The 17,457-nt window shown below is 29.1% G+C and overlaps 1 protein-coding gene across 8 annotated transcripts in view; it reads right to left on the bottom strand.

The window, feature by feature from the left end:
* LOC145276861 (centrosomal protein of 97 kDa-like) overlaps window positions 1-17,457 on the bottom strand; it is a 417,991-nt gene that overhangs the window by 268,225 nt on the left and 132,309 nt on the right. For 4 of the 8 annotated variants that reach the window (XM_080128260.1, XM_080128256.1, XM_080128259.1 and 1 more), the window contains 4 exons: window positions 16,093-16,206; window positions 11,385-11,458; window positions 8,471-8,569; window positions 3,745-3,841 (listed from right to left, as the gene is read on the bottom strand). In XM_080128260.1, coding sequence (XP_079984386.1) covers window positions 3,745-3,841; window positions 8,471-8,569; window positions 11,385-11,458; window positions 16,093-16,206 — 384 coding nt within the window. The remainder of the gene's footprint in view (window positions 1-3,744; window positions 3,842-8,470; window positions 8,570-11,384; window positions 11,459-16,092; window positions 16,207-17,457) is intronic. The other 4 variants (XM_080128261.1, XM_080128255.1, XM_080128257.1 and 1 more) reach the window with 3 other exon arrangements.

Genomic DNA, 17,457 nt, shown 5'->3' on the forward strand with positions numbered 1-17,457 from the left:
ACATGAGCTAATTATTTACAACATCCTCAATGTTTGATATTTTACACGTGAGCTAATTATTTACAACATCCTCCATGTTTGATACTTGACACATGAGCTAATTAGTTACAACATCCTCAATGTTTGATACTTGACACATGAGCTAATAAGTTACAAGATTCTGAATGTTTGATACTTAACACATGAGCTAATTAGTTGCAACATCCTCAATGTTTGATACTTGACACATGAGCTAATTAGTTACAACATCCTCAATAGTTGATACTTGAGACATGAGCTAATTAGTAACAACATCCTAAATTTTTGATACTTGACACATGAGCTAATTAGTTACAACATTCTCAATGTTTGATACTTGACACATGAGCTAATTAGTTACAACATCCTCAATGTTTGATACTTTACACATGAGCTAATTAGTTACAACATCCTCAATGTCTGATACTTGACACATGAGCTAATTAGTTCCAACATCCTTAATGTTTATACTTAACTCATGAGCTAATTAGTTACAGAATCCTCAATGTTTGATACTTGACACATAAGCTTATTAGTTACAACATTCTCAATGTTTGATACTTGACATATAAGCTAATTAGTTGCAACATCCTGAATGTTTGATACTTGACAAATGAGCTAATTAGTAAGAACATTGTAAATGTTGATACCTAACCCATGAGCTAATTAGTTACAACATCCTCAATGTTTGATACTTGTCACATGAGCTAATTAGTTACAACATCCTCAATGGTTGATACTTGACACATGAGCTAATTAGTTGCTTATCCTCAATGTTGATACTTGACACATGAGCTAAGTAGTTGCAACATCCTCAATGTTGATACTAAACACATGATCTTATTATTTACAACATCCTCAATGTTTGATACTTGACACATGAGCTAATTACTTACAAAATCCTGAATGTTTGATACTTGACATATTAGCCAATTATTTACAACATCGTCAATGTTTGATACTTGACACATGAGCTAATTAGTAAGAACATCCTCAATGTTGATACTTAACACATGATCTTATTAGTTACAACATCCTCAATGTTTGATACTTGACACATGAGCTAATTAGTTACAACATCCTCAATGTTTGATACACGACACATGAGCTAATTAGTTAGCATCTTCTCAATGTTTGATACTTGACACATGAGCTAATTAGTTAGAACATCCTCAATGTTTTATACTTGACACATGAGCTAATTATTTACAACATACTCAATGTTTCGTACTTAACACATGAGCTAATTAGTTACAACACCTCAATGTTTGTATACTTGACATATGAGCTAATTATTTACAACATTCTCAATGTTTGATACTTAACATATGAGCTAATTAGTTAGAAATTCCTCAATGTTTGATACTTGACACATGATCTAATTAGTTACAACATCTTCAATGTTTGAAACTTGACATATGAGCTTATTATTTACAACATCCTCAATGTTTGATACTTAACACATGAGCTAATTAGTTAGAAAATCCTCAATGTTTTATAGTGGACACGTGAGCTAATTATTTACAACATCCTCAATGTTTGATACTTGACATATGAGCTAATTAGTTGCAACATCCTCAATGTTGATACTTAACACATGAGCTAATTATTTACAACATCCTCAATGTTTGATACTTAACACATGAGCTAATTATATACAACATCCTCAATGTTTGATACTTGACACAGGAGCTAATTATTTACAACATCCTCAATGATTGATACTTAACACATGAGCGAATTTGTTAGAACAACCTCAATGTTTGATACTTGACACATGAGCTCATAAGTTAGAATATCCTCAATGTTTGGTACTTGACACATGAGCTAATTAGTTACAACATCCTCAATGTTTGATACTCGACACATGTGCTAATTAGTTAGAATTTCCTCAATGTTTGATACTTGACACATGAGCTAATTAGTTACAACATGCTCAATGTTTGATATTTGACACATGAGCTAATTAGTTGCAACACCCTCAATATTGATACTTGACACATAAGCTAATTAGTTACAACATCCTCAATGTTTGGTACTTGACATATGAGCTAATTAATTACAACATCCTCAATGTTTGATACTGTACACATGAGCTAATTAGTTGCAACATCCTCAATGTTGATACTTAACACATGATCTAATTAGTTACAACATCCTCAATGTTTGATACTTAACACATTATCTAATTATTTACAACATCCTCAATGTTTGATACTTAACACATGAGCTAATTAGTTAGAACATCCTCAATGTTTTATACTTGACACATGAGCTAATTAGTTACAACATCCTCAATGTTTGATACTTAACACATGAGCTAATTAGTTACCACATCTTCAAAGTTTGATACTTGACACATGAGCTAATTAGTTAGAACCTTAATGTTTGATACTTGACACATGAGCTAATAAGTTAGAATATCCTCAATGTTTGATACTTGACACATGAGCTAATTAGTTACAACATCCTCAATGTTTGATACTTGACACATGAGCTAATTAGTTACAACATCCTGAATATTTGATACTTGACACATGAGCTAATTAGTTAACACATGCTCAATGTTTGATACTTGACACATGAGCTAATTAGTTACAACATGCTCAATGGTTGATATTTGACACATGAGATAATTAATTAGAACATCCTCCATGTTTGATACTTGACACATGAGCTAATTTGTTAAAACATCCTCCATGTTAGATACTTGACACATGAGCTAATTAGTGTCAACATCGTCAATGTTGATACTGAACACATGAGCTAATTAGTTACAAAATCCTCAATGTTTGATACTTGACACATGAGTTAATTAGTTACAACATCCTCAATGCCCCTATTCATCCCTGTGTCCCTATAGATTCATTCTTTCAATGTACGTACTAGATTTTGGTGATATACATGATAAGCAGTCTGTGATTGGAGCTGCTTTTCTTAACATGTATTTGAAAGTAAACCCATATTTTTCAAATTTCCACAACATTCTTGTAAGTCTTGGCGGAGCTTGTGATATATTCTTTTATTTTATGGATTCTGTTTGAATCACTATTACCCCATGCATAACGGTGATTTTTCTTTAGACCAAAGGCAATTGTCAGTATTTTCCTTTCTATATTTAAATATCTGGACCAATAATGTTTTATTTGCAAAAGTGACTAGTATCTCATTTTTATGAAAAGTACTGATACCTGCCATAGATGTGTTAACTTAGATTATGATCGGTTGTTTTGGATCAAAGTTCATTGATACTATTGTTTTCTAAATCTTTTCATTAACCTCTTCAAAAGCTCTTTCTTGTTGAGATGACCATGTGAAGTCAGTATCTGTGGATAATAATTTGCAAGGTGTGGCATGAATTTGTTTAAATAATTAACCTGTCTCTGCGTTATTGCCTTCATGGTTTTTTGGATCAGTTTAAATATTATCCTTTGAAATAATGTGTGACTATTGCAAAGTTCAATTTGCTCTAAATAGTAGCTGTCCGAGTCCTTTGTCATAATCACTACAATCTTCTTTACACCCTGAGATTATCGTATCGTTACATATGGAAACAGCAATTTTTATGCCATGGCTCACTGAAATTCATCCTAGAAACACTTTATTTCTATTTTTCTTTATATTCTATAAAACAGTGATCAACCTTTTCATTTCCTTGGCACGACTGCCTTCTAGCATCTAAAAATTACAGACAATAATCTGACAAATCTTTAGAAAAAAACTTACCTCATTTATCATTGACTCTGGTGACATATTGCTTAAATATGGCTGCGTTTCTTTAGTATGACAAATGTTATTCAATATTGAAATGCTGTGAGTAGGCCTAAAATGATATAGATTTAAAACAAAAAGGTTTAATGAGTTAATTAAGATTGTTTCTCGAAATATATTTGTTAATAATTGAAAATGAATAGTGTCACATCACAATGGAGAGTAAAAAGTGGACGTTGCGTTTACTTTTGGCAGCCACATAACTCTTGCTTCTCTTACTTTGTCCTATAATTCTCACATTTCATGAACAATGTTTCTGACGAAGAAGGAAGAATTGCTGTTTTTAGAGTTATAATCTATTCTATTTAACACTTATCGTTGGCAAGTTTTTGACCTTGAAATACTCTTTTTTAGCTCCTTACATCAAGTGACTTTATGTGTTGTCTGGACCGGTTTCCATAAAAAAAGTGCATATGGTTCAAGCACAAAGAAAAATAAAAGATTTTGAGATCAACCTTATTTCATCAGAGAACTCATTTAAGTATTGTAAGAAAAAAAATCCCCAAATTACTAAATTAAAAACAAACAAAAAATAAATATTCGCTATAAAAATTAAGGCAGTAGACAATGCTTTTTTAAAATCTTATGCTTTGTTAACCTCTCCCTGCATTATTGCCTCTACATTTTTTAGGATTGGCTTTGATACCTGCTCATACAAATATATAAACATATATACATATTTCTATTTATATAATCTTTGGTATATAATGTTTAAATATTTGTATTTACAAGATTAACTTCTAATTAACCAATCATTATGAATTTTGATACACAATAACTTTTGTAATAATTTTGCAATCATTTTTGTGCACATAAATCTGTTAGGAGAATCTTTAGCATAAGTAACGAGTTTTTATTAGCTGTACTTCTTCTACTTTTGTACCAGTGTAAATTATATATTTTTTTAAGTTGATGCAATTCAGAAGAAATTTTTGCATTAAACATGCTAGATTTGTCATTATATATATATATATATATATATATATATATATATATATATATATATATATATATATATATATATATATATATTTAAATCAGATGTAACACAAAATATAAGCTTGAAATTAGTGGTGGGCCGATTAATCAGAATCGGAATTGTTAATTGTAAGAATCGTGTATTTTGGGAGGAATCGGAATCGCATCGTTAAAAAATACCTTAGATTTACGATTCTCTCATATTTTTAAGTTGAACTGTTTGTTTGAAGTGAGGTTAATGCTCTCAAATATTTATGATAAAAACACATAGAACTTTTCATAACATATTTGATATGATATACAAGAATTTTATTAACTACTTTAAAGGTAACCTTACTTTATCTTAATGAGTTTTCTTATGCCATCACATACATAGGCGCTGTCTGTCCGTTTCGAAACTTCAAGACCCATAATTAATCATCTGTTTGCACTGTTGTGAAACTTTAGGGGCCCGTGAGGTAACATTGTTTTCATTTGTGAGCAAAGTTTATTTATGTATAAAACAGCCTAACTACGCCAAGTTAATGAAAAAGTTGATGAATACTTAACCCTTAGAGAAAAAAGATTTTACAGTATTTTCATTGCTAGTAAATCACGTTAAAAATCAGTTGTTTTTCCAACTGGTCTGAAAAAAAAAGGGGTGGTGGTGCTTATCTTTTGACAAGTTTTTTTTTTTACCGACACTCTTCCATTAATAAATGAATGAAAAATCTCATTAGTAAATGAAAAATGTCTTGTCAACCTTTATATTTTTTAAAATTAAAACAAGCAAAGTCAAATTATTTAAACAATAAAAGGTTTAATAGAACAATGTGGTAAGTGAGTTTAATTTTTTTTTTTTTAGAAATTTACATTTCATTAAAATATTCTGTGAATGAAGCAATTAAACATTTCTTTTGGAACATCTTTGCACAACAAACACAAAAAAAAATGTGAAAAATTTATTAAAAAAGGAAAAAAGTTTAACTTTTTTTTTAATCCTTTGAACCCTAACTTTGCAAACTAAGTAGTCACTCAGTGCTGTTCAACTAAAGGACTGTAGGGGCTTAGTTGACATTCACCAATATCTGGTATCACAGTCATGATGCAAGCATAGGTAAATATTTCCCAACCCCTAACAAAAAATAAAAATAAAAAGGTTGTCACAAACAGCATTAAGGTGGAGGCGATTTCGAAAGTTCAATAAATGACTTTTATTTAACAATAGAAATAAACAATTACCAAAAATTTACTTTTTTATATAAACATAAAGAGGTAAATTAAGACATTAAATAAGAATAAACATTAAAGGACGATAAGTATATAATTATATAATAAAAATAAATATGGAAATAAACCAATGGTAAATGTTACCTTATGCTACAACAGAACACCGACCACTTGAATGAATTTTTTAGAGGTATTTGAGGTTGTTGACAATGAATCTGATAATCAAACCCGCTGCAAATTTACCGTTTGCATGGTATGAACTCCTAGAACATCTGTTACATTTCTATCCCTCAGGCATGTCTTAGTTTATTCTTATCCAGGTCAATACTCACTAACAACAGTCTGTACTTAGATATACAACTATCTATATTACATAGCAATAGCTGTCCCTTCCTTAGCTTAGCAATGTTAAATACAAAAACTGAACCGATACTCTAAAATGCAAAATACAACTTCCTGATTTTTAAACGAAAGCTGAAGATATCTTCATTAGAAATGGTAACCTACTTAATACCTACAATCTCCATATATTCACATCTACTGAAAAGATGACCATATATCTATCTATTGTACTATACATAGTGTATACGACATAGCATATAATTTACTCCCAATTATATCTGTACTGTAATGTACTTCATATAAAAATGATGTTACTTGTATCTATTGAATATACAACTTAACAACTAGACCTTGAGACTATTTTGTGCCATTTCACCGCCTTTGGGAGTGTTTTTCTTACATATGTTTGTGTGCGAAAGGGCATAGTTGAGTGTCTTATCATATCACGTAGGAATCTTTAAGCAGTCATTTCAAATCGAGTTTAAAAAAAACTGTGCTTTATTTTTTTTTTTCTTACGTAGTTTTAATTTAATTGATATAAAAAAAATTTCACAAGCGCTTTACAAAAACATAACCACCAAACATTTTTATGTTTTTTTGTTCTTTTTTGGGGGTGGAGATATTCAATTATAGGACTTGTGTAGTTTAACTTACCTTAGTATGAATTGCACTGCATAATTGTCTTTCGTCAGTCAGGCACGCCCCAGCACGTGATTTGATAAGACACTTCACTACGCCTGTTCGCACACAAACGTATCATGTAAGAAAAACACTACCGAAGGCGGTGATATGGCACAAAATAGTCCAAAGGTGTAGGGGTTCATACCATGCAAACGGGAAATTTGTGGCTAGTTTGATTATCAGATTCATTGTCAGCAACCTCAAATACCTTTTAAAAAACAAATTAGAACGTTCGGTGTTCTGTTGTAGCATAAGGTAACATTTACTAAACCAATTTATTTAGATTTAAAAAATAACATTGTTATTAAAAATATTGTTAAAAATATTTTTTAAAAAGTCAAATAAATAGGAATAATTTGAGACGATTGAATATAAAAGGCTAAAAATTTAATCAAAGATTTAGTTATTTTTAAATTTCATTTAGAAATAAGAATCTATATATCTATAAAAGTGAAAGTGTCTGTCTGTGTGTGTATCTGTGTGTCTGTGTGTGTACATTTCCCTACACAATAACTCTGTCAATTTTAAGTCTACAAACTCGAAATTTGATATACAGGGTACTGAGATTTGGGAAAATCAATGTGATCGGTTTTCGGCCAGAAATTTGGCGATTAAGGGGTCAAGGTTCAACGATTTGACCTTTGAGAACTCTACCAAACTCCTCCAACAATTTTCAGTCTAAACACTTGCAATTTTAGATATAGGTTCATTGGACATGGATCTAACTTAATTTAAGCCCAAAACAATAAATTTTAAGGAGTCATAATAAGGGTCAAAGTTAAAAAAATTGACCACTTTTTTTTTTTTTTTTTTGCTCAACATCTCCAAATACCCAGGCAACACCGGCACCCATGCTAGTATTCTATAAAATGGAATAAAAATCAGTTAGTGATTGAAGCTACAAAAAAAATGTTCAATTTTAAAGAGTTATCGAAGATAAAGAGAAAATAAAATAAAAAAATGAATATCAAAAGATAAACAAAATATGTTATTCCCCTTGAAATTTGATGTTATTGTATTTTTGTTGAATTAATCATGACTTACTTTTTCTTTATATTTTTTAATATATAAAATAACTCCTGAAATTGATTGTTATTAATTTCATGGTGCATGTTTAATTCATGGTTAAAATATTTGTTTTTACTTTTATCTTCAATGAAAGAAATTTTATGAAAAAAATCAAATCATTTTCAAAATTCCCTTAATTGTATTTCCACTTTTTCGGTGTACCAAATTTTTTCGCTACACAAAAACTTTTGATTATATAATGGTATATTTCAAAACAACAATTCCACGGGAATTGGAATCAGAATTGTACTTGGTATCGGAATCGTTAATCAACATTTTCCTAGAATCGGAAAAAATTTAGGAATCGTCCCAACATTACTTGAAATCAAAAGAAATCACAATTTAAAGAACTGTAAAAGAGAATAATGCACATTAAGTATTATGAAAAATAAAATCTACTTACTTTTCTACATGATTATCTGCATTTTGTATTATAAGACCATCAAGTACTTTTAAGTTTCTACAGCAGGAAAGAATGTAGTTTTTATATTTGTTATTAGTAGTTTATATTAAGGAACAATTATGTAACAATTTTGAAAAAAAATTATTAAGCATTCATTTTTTCAAGAATTGTTTACATGTCTCTACATTCAAACAGTTGTAAAATATTAAAATTTTACATTTGAATGTTAAAACATAAGTAAAAAGTACAAAACGACATGTCATGAATAACCATTGTTATTGGTTAAGTCTATTCAACTTGATGCAGAGTGATTAGATAATCCTTAAAGTCATATTGCACAATAGACATATTAAAATAAAACTATAAAAAGAAAAAAGACATATTACATTTGGTCAACTTCCAAAACATTTTCTATCAGCATCCAAATAAAATAAAATCAAGTTTGAAAATGTAATGAAAAGTAAAAGACACAGAAAATTAAAATAAATCAATAAGATTTAAAAATGATTAAATAAAAAATTTAAGTTTATGAATTTTGAGATGTGGACAACTATAAGTTGATATACACATATGAAGAAAACTAGAGCATAATATAATGACTACTGTTCTCATCTTGTGTGTTTGTGATGCTGCTGTTTGAGTGGAACCTCAGTGCCTCACTAGCGTAGCTAGTCCTGTGAGATTTAACCCCAAGGCCAAGTGAGGTGGGACTGGAGCCATCCATTAATTGCTATAATATGTATGAGCCCTGATTTCATTAGCTATACATCCACTAGTAGATATCAGGGTATATGTATATGTGTGTTGGCTGAATAATAGATTGAATGCAACAACCAAGTAAAAATGGGAAAAGATTATTTATTTTGGGTTAAGATTGGTTTCTGAGCAAAAAGGAAATGTCAATTCACTTAAAACTTTTGATTGCTGAAAAAAAAGATGTCAACCCAGAGGTTGACCACAGCTGGGTCATGAGATCACATTTGTCCTTGGAGAGCCTGGTTGAGGGCAACAAGTCTAACATAGACGGTTGACAAATCATTTTCTAGCGAGGATTGATGTGGCATGTAATGATTGGTGATGAAAGGAAATCGTATCTCACCAACTGACCATTAACCTTAGTATAAATTGCACTGTATAGTTGTCTTTCGTCAGTCAGACAGTAAGACAGAGAGAGTTTGGTCAGTCAGTTGAGTGACAATTGAGTGCAGTTGCCATTAAGGCTTTCAAGCATAAAGCAGATCAGTCTCCCTACAGATGTACAGATGAAAGAATTTTCAAGATATTTCGGAGATTTGTGAAACCTTTCAGACAAATAGCAACTCAGAAACCCAGGACAGAAATCATCGTAACTAGCTTGCAGCAGCAAAATATTCTACTGACATTGCAAAAAGAACATAAGAAAGCTTGGATGTGTCGATCTAGCTGATAGAAACCCCAGAAAAACAAAGAAAAGACTAAATTAAAACTCGATTTCTTAATAATGTATGGGTGCAAACAAAACCCCTCTCTTCATCTCTTTAACAGTAATGACTGCTATTGATGTGAATATGAATAGCAGAGGAAAGAGAAAAAACAAGACTGAGAGAAAACATTAGCATCTGTCATTAATCTTGTGGAGCGAAAACATTGATAAATATATTCTGTTTCTCTTTCTTTTGGCTAATTTTTGTTTTGGTTATCTATTGTTGTTTTGTTTTACCAACCTGAACAGTGCAATCGATATTATTTTTAAATATGTATATTTGAAAAATCAAAATAACAGCACATGTCATCAATTTTACATATGTCACTACTGACAGGAGTGAGTGAGCATCATTTTTGTTTTGCTTTGCTTTTCTTTCTCTTTATCCTGTTGTCGAGAATAGTGTCATATCAACACATTGGGCCATGAATAACGACATATCAGCCTGTTGAGTGAGGAACTTTTATGGATAATGGTACGTACAGTGATACTGTATTCATACATCACAGTCTCCAGATTTACTGGAACTTTTATAATCGATGTGTTAGAACAGTTATACAGTATGAGCGAGGCTACATGCTATAACTGTTAGAACTTTTTTATAACTGAGCATGGCTGACTCGCGACTTGATTGCATGGCTCCACTCATGTTTTAGTTTTATTCTCAATGTTTCAGCCGATTTAACCTCCAACCTACTTCAGAGGTATCTTGTCAGAGATATCCAAACATGCTAAATTATTATTTAATTAAAAACAAAAACTGAATAAAAAAAATCTCAAGTAAACTTTTTTTACAGTCATTTTAAAATTGCATTTGGAAATTGATAGTAATACCACTTTAGAAGAGGTCATATCCTAATTAAAATGAATGCAGTGACACTGATAAACAAAATGAATTGCCCACTACTTGTGGCGTAAGTAACCACTCATCTCAAGTGAAATGTTGTTGCCTTATGTTTTGTCTGTAGTGTAGAGGGATACTGACTTTCCAAAAATGAACAAAGTCAGTATGAGTCTAAGAATACTTGGATATAAAAAAATATTGAAGTAATCATCACATCACTGGTTATGCAAATGAAGCATCTCACTGGTTATGCAAATGAGGTGTTTTGCTAGCCAATCATTGACAATATAATAAATACTGGAAAAAATGTTGTGAAATGACAAAATGTTTTAGATGTTTAGTCATGTTGATGTCTATTTTATTCTTTTATTCCATGCCATCATTGATACTGATATTTTTGTCTCCCTTGGCAATTGTTTCTTGTATTTTACTGTTGTGTGCTACTGCTATTTTCATACCTCAATTGTTTCTGATATTCTTGTGTTCCAAGAAATGTTCCACCTGTAAATTTACCTGTTACGGAACATATTTTGGTACCAGAACTATGCAGCACTCACAATTCAACATAATTTAAAACTTATAATGAAAATGTCTAAATCAAAGGATATTTCATGTTTCTGGCACAAGGATTTCCCATCACAGATAATTGTTCTAAATGAGAAAGGAATGATAGTTGTGATATCTGAAAAAAAAAAAAATGAGTTTTAGTTTTATTTACTATCAATTTTCACAAAGAATCTAATGACATGCACACAAGTTTCAATATGATATAGAAAATTCAATGTTGATTGTGAAAATGTAAAACAAATCTCAACCATTTTAAAATTCTATGTGTGATTAACAAAAAAATTAACACTCATCAGTTTCCAAAATAATAATGTGAGTTATATTTTCACACTATTTTTCCCATAATAATATTTTAAACAATATTGCATTAAAATATTTGAACATATTGCAGTTATTAAAGAATCCAAGAGTGTTCCAGCATTATAAATACTGTCTTGCGATAGATATTCCGAATAATATGAATATTTAAAGGTTTTACATTTTAAAATATCTTTAACACTAATATATTTAATAAATTTACGATAGTGATAAACAATGAATATTATTTTATGAATTTTGTAAAAGTTCTTTACTGACGTCACTCCAGACATAGACACAACAAGACTTCATACTCTCTCAGAGAAGCATTAAAAGCACATACTTTCACTTAATTCCTATCACATGATATCAGAATTAGTGAATCCACATTGATTCTTCACAACTACCAACAAAAATGACATGTACAAAAAGGTAATTTCTTGAAATATACGTTTATCTCTTCAGTAGATCGAACTATGAGTTGATGTACACATATGAAGAAAAATAAAGCATAAGATAGAAAATTATAAAGAAATTAACAAAATAAAATATAACTAAGTAACTGTTAATATTATATTTTGGTTCAAACTGAACATTTTTGAGATTAATTAGTTTCTAGAATGTTTTTTTTTGTTGCAATTAAATGAGATTTTGTTTTCAAAACATAATATTGAATTTATTTGCACTTTTTATATAGGAATTCATGGTAAACATAAAAATTAAATTTAAGCTCAGCATATATGATGTTAAATTTCAAAGGATTGCAATATTTGGACTGCATAAAATGAAATATAGATGATATCAGTAAGGCTATGAGAACAGAATATTCTTTTCATAGTTTTGACTCTCGAATATATATCCGACACAGTTAGACACTTAATCGACTGAGAACCACATCACCCTATATAAAAGCATTTAAGATATTAATGGATACACATTTGAGAGTCAAAACAATTAAAAGAATATGCTGTTATCATAGCCCTAGTTATCAGGCATAAAAAAAAAAAATTCAGCTGAGATATTTTTTGAAAACTGTATTTTACATATAAATTAATCCAAAATTCAATAAATATTAACAATTTTGTGAAAATCTGAACCTTAGTTGATTTTTGGTGGATTTATAAAACACATTAAAAGTGCCCATTACATAAGAACATTGTTTTAAGTCATCGATAATGTAAACATGATTTTAGTCTCGCATTTTTTTAAATTATTAGCAGTTTCTTTTAGGCTTTTTCTGAATGGTACCAAAATTTGGATGATAATATTAATTTATATTAGATCATATTGTGCTACATATAGGAGTAAATTCTATAGTGTGTTTTCGAGGTATCTTGTGGTCAGTAATTTAGAAAATGAGTTTTCCTACTATATAAAATAAATTTTGAAAACCTGAAATAGTACTTCATATGCATGTGTAAATAGAAGCACTTAAAAGAGAAATTTGCTCAGTAAAAATGAAAATGCTGGCACACAAATTTCCGTAAAAAAAGACAATGAAAAATATTAACAAAGCAGTATTGGAAAATGCTGTAAACATTGGTTGTTCATTTTTCATACTCTTTCCGCAAATAAGAAATCATTTTAGACTGTAGTAATTGTACTAAAAAAAATTGTGATATTCATCAGGAACATTTGGGTTCCGGTGGTGCTCAGAAAATTGCACATCAGGGAAAAAGGCAGTTTTGCCAAGGTATGAAAATTGTGCAATTATGAAATAAATATTGTTTGAAAATAGATTTTAGATCTGTTCTTGTAGAAATATAGTTTTAAATAAGAGTTGTTCTCCTCCCACTCCCAAAAAGATTTACTATAGTTTAAAGCAAATAAAATCAATTTTTCAAAGTGTTTCTTCTAAGAACATGGTTATTTTTTCTCAATTATAATATTAATAAAAAGTAGTAAGTTAAAATACAATCACAAGATTAAATTCATTATAATGCATGTTAGTGTCTTTGTAAATAAATTGGCCAATAGTTGAAAAAAAAAATCAACTATTTTGTGAAAAAAAAAAAATTGAAATTTGAAATAAAATTGGAAGTTTTTTAAATCAATTTACTTGTTAAAATCTTGAAAATTCAACTACAATTTAGTTTTAATTGTTAGTGACCCATGATGTTGTCAAAAATAGTATTAATTAATACTATATTCTTTCAAATAACTCATTGTAACACTGTTTATCTAAAACTTGCTTTTTAACAAATAATCATTTGAAACATTAAAAATATTTTAAAATAAAATATAAAGAAGGGAGAGTCCGATTTTTCCCTGGAATTGTGAGTGGTTATTTCATTATTATTTTAATTTAATTGAAATTATTTTTTTTACTGGTACCACATGTATCTACACACAGTTTAAAATTATAATCGAAACATGCTACTTTTACAGAATTTGATCCAGAATATTATTTTTAACTCTAATTGTAAACTAATTGCAATTTAAGTTTAGGTTTAGTTTGAAAATAGTCGATGTGGGGAGATTCAAATTCTGTAGAAACACCTACTTTTATTTTATTCTGTTCAAAATTATAATGTTTAATGTTCCAAAAGAATATTTGATATAAATCCGGTAGTGTAAGACAGAAAGTGTTATAACAATTTATTTGAGGAATAAAAAAAGTATAAAAGTATTCTTTTTGGTTTGAAGCAAGACTAAATATTTGAAAAGATTTATGTATAATATAATTGGATGGGAATCCAACATTTATCAAGAGTCTTTGATTTCATTTGTTTTCTTTCTTAGAAAACAGAAGGTAATCATGAACAAAGAAAACAGAAGGTAATCATGATGAATACATACCGTGCTGAAATAATAACAATATAATTTAGAAACCTATTCTTAAGATGTGGAGGGTGAATGTTGTATAACTATTCTATATAAACAAATTAATCCAATGTCTTTTTAATGTCATTTGCTTTTTTATCAAATACATGAATATTTTGTACACAGAAGGTAATGATAGTGAATATGTACCTGAAATAATAATGTTATCATTGAGAAAGCCATTCTTAACTTGTGAAGAGTAGATGTTGTGTAAATCCAACAACTTAATATACAAAAGATTTTGTCAGAATCGAATTTAACTTGAAAAATGTAATTTAAAAAATAGCACAGTCTGTATTCTACAGGACACGTTAATGAAAGAATAAAAAACTAATAAATTTGGATTGAAATCTGTCAACGATCTACAATTTAATGTGAGAATTCATTTGCAGTCTATTTTGCACTTATTGGTAAAGAAAATGTATTCTTTGTTTAATTTTATGAGGAAGTTAAGCAAATATCATTATATTTATAAGTAACATATATTGTGTCTGTGTTTTTAATAAGTGAAGTTGCCCATATTAGTGCAAGTTGAGCTGTTCATTTTTATGATCTCTTATTCTGAAAAGTGTGCAAGTATTGTGAACTGATAGCTTTGTCCTATTCTGTCATTCTATCAAATGATTAAGAAGGGAGCATTTGTTAAATGAACTTAATTCATTATGTAGCAAATAGTAATATGTAGAAAATCAAATAATAATTCGGCTACATGCAAAGAAGTTAACCAATGTAAGTGGTAATTTTGGATTACAGAAGAGGAGTGAATTGCATTAGGGTGAAAACCCTTTGCTACTCTCTTGGATTACGTATTTGAGAGTATGCCCACTAGAATAAAAAAAATAAGAATTATTAAATAGAGACAAAATATATGTATTGTGGGCTAGGAATATGCTTTCATAGTAACTGTAAGTGGTGAGTGTTGTACATAGAAAGTGTTTTTTTATTTTCCTATAATGTCAAAAGTTTCAAAGGAAAAATCATTTCCATTTTATTAATATAGAAAAAAATTCACCAGTAAAATCTTATTAGGATAAAAAAAGGAAATTCACCATCACAATTTATGGTTTTCTTTTTGTTCCTTGATTCATATCAAATAAAAATTAAATTATATCGAATTAAAAATAATTATATCAAATTAAATATAAAATTATTAGAGACTAAGATAAATTAAGATTGAAACAATTTGTTTTTTTTTCTCTTTTAACTAAAAGTAGAGAGAAATTCACCCAAAAATAGGAGCAAGTCAGTGAAGCACTTTTTCATCTCCAGGTAAATTGTGGATAATAATTTTCTTTTTCCACTTAAGCAAGCTACAAATATCTAGCAAATACTCGTTTTAATCATTAAGATATTCAAGAGAAATAGTTAGACAGATGCAGTTCTGGAATTTTTAAAAACTCTCTTAATTTCTAAGAATAAAAAACTAAAAAACTAAAAATTCGGCGATCTGTTTTATATAAAAGACTGAAATTTACTTGAATATTCACAAAACAAAATCATTTTGTATGCTAATTAGCATTTGGGTAAAATTAATATTGGATAGTGTTAAGTACCTTCATCTATTATCAATATAGAAAAAAATATAAAAAGGTTGAATTGAAATTTTATTTACTTCATTTAAAATATTACCTGTTTGATGTCAATAATTTCATTTTCTGCAAATGATAATGTTGATAAATTAACTGGGAAATAAGAGACTTTACTTTTCAAAGACGAAATCAAATTTCCATGCAATAACAAAGACTGAAAGAAAAAGGAAAAAGCAAGTAAAATACAATTAATGAGAAGAAAAAATTATTTTCATGTGTTTTATTCTATACAAGCTTCATGAGAAAAAAAATTAGTTTATTGTGAGAAAAAATACCTAAAAGAAGTACATAATAAGCAAAATGGAGTTAGTAAGAAACGAATGGAGGGTTTAGTTAGCATTTAAATTGCATTCAATTTGAATTAAGATAAATCAAGATGAATCAACCAATTTCAGTTTTTCTGTAAACTTTGATATTTTCATTTTTATCCTTTATTAATGTGACTCTTGGCTTGCCGGGGAAAATCGAAGAACTCTTGCTTCCCCCGCTGAACCCTATATTACACTTAAGAAGAGTAGAAAATGGACATTGAGTTAACTTTCGGCAGCCTTGTAATTCTCACTTCCCTTATTTTCTCCTTTAGTCCTTACATTCCTTGAGTGATGTTTCTGACAAAGGGGGAGGAATTACTGATTTCTAGGTCAGAATCTATCCATCTAAGATTTATAGCTTTTGACCTTTAAGTAATATTTTTTTAACTCCATACAGCAAGTGGCTTCATGACTTGTCTAGAGCGATTTCCATAAAAACATTCAATAATGGTAGACAATGAAAACTGATATCATAGTGTGATGTTTGGGTTTCCAAATTAACATCAAAAGAAATTATCACTCTGAAACAATAATACATATATATATTTTTTCAACTTATAAATTAAAGTTGCTGTTTATGAAAATCTAGCACTAATGTAAATCCAACCATACGAATAACTCAAGTCTAAAAGAAAGAGAGAAGGAAAAAGAAAGAGAGAAGGAAAAAGAAAAAGAGGAAAGATATTCTATTTTAATTGGAACATATTTCTTGTTTCTACCCTGTTTTTAAAAATAAAAATTGTTGTCTATTTCTACTTTTTCGGAGAAAGAATAACAGTTTATTTCAATTGTTAAAATTATTTTTATCTTGTTAGCAAATATCAGTTTATTTAAACAATTAACACATTTGCATTAATATTTACAAGTTGCTTGAGATGAAGTTAACATTTTTTTTTCGTATTCAGAACCATTTGACTTAATAACAACAAAGTGCAACGTATAGTTGTTTATATTAGGTTGGTGCAAAAACAAAATAATTTTTTGACATATGTTACTTTTATATATGATTTCTGAATTAATTCATTGATATATCTTGGCTTGACTTTGCGAACAATGATCCTATGAAGAGGGCTGTCCACATTGACTGCAGGCAC

The sequence above is a fragment of the Euprymna scolopes genome, chromosome 5, assembly GCF_053919585.1.
Source record: "Euprymna scolopes isolate OS-2025 chromosome 5, ASM5391958v1, whole genome shotgun sequence".
NCBI classification, from domain to species: Eukaryota; Metazoa; Mollusca; class Cephalopoda; order Sepiida; family Sepiolidae; genus Euprymna; species Euprymna scolopes.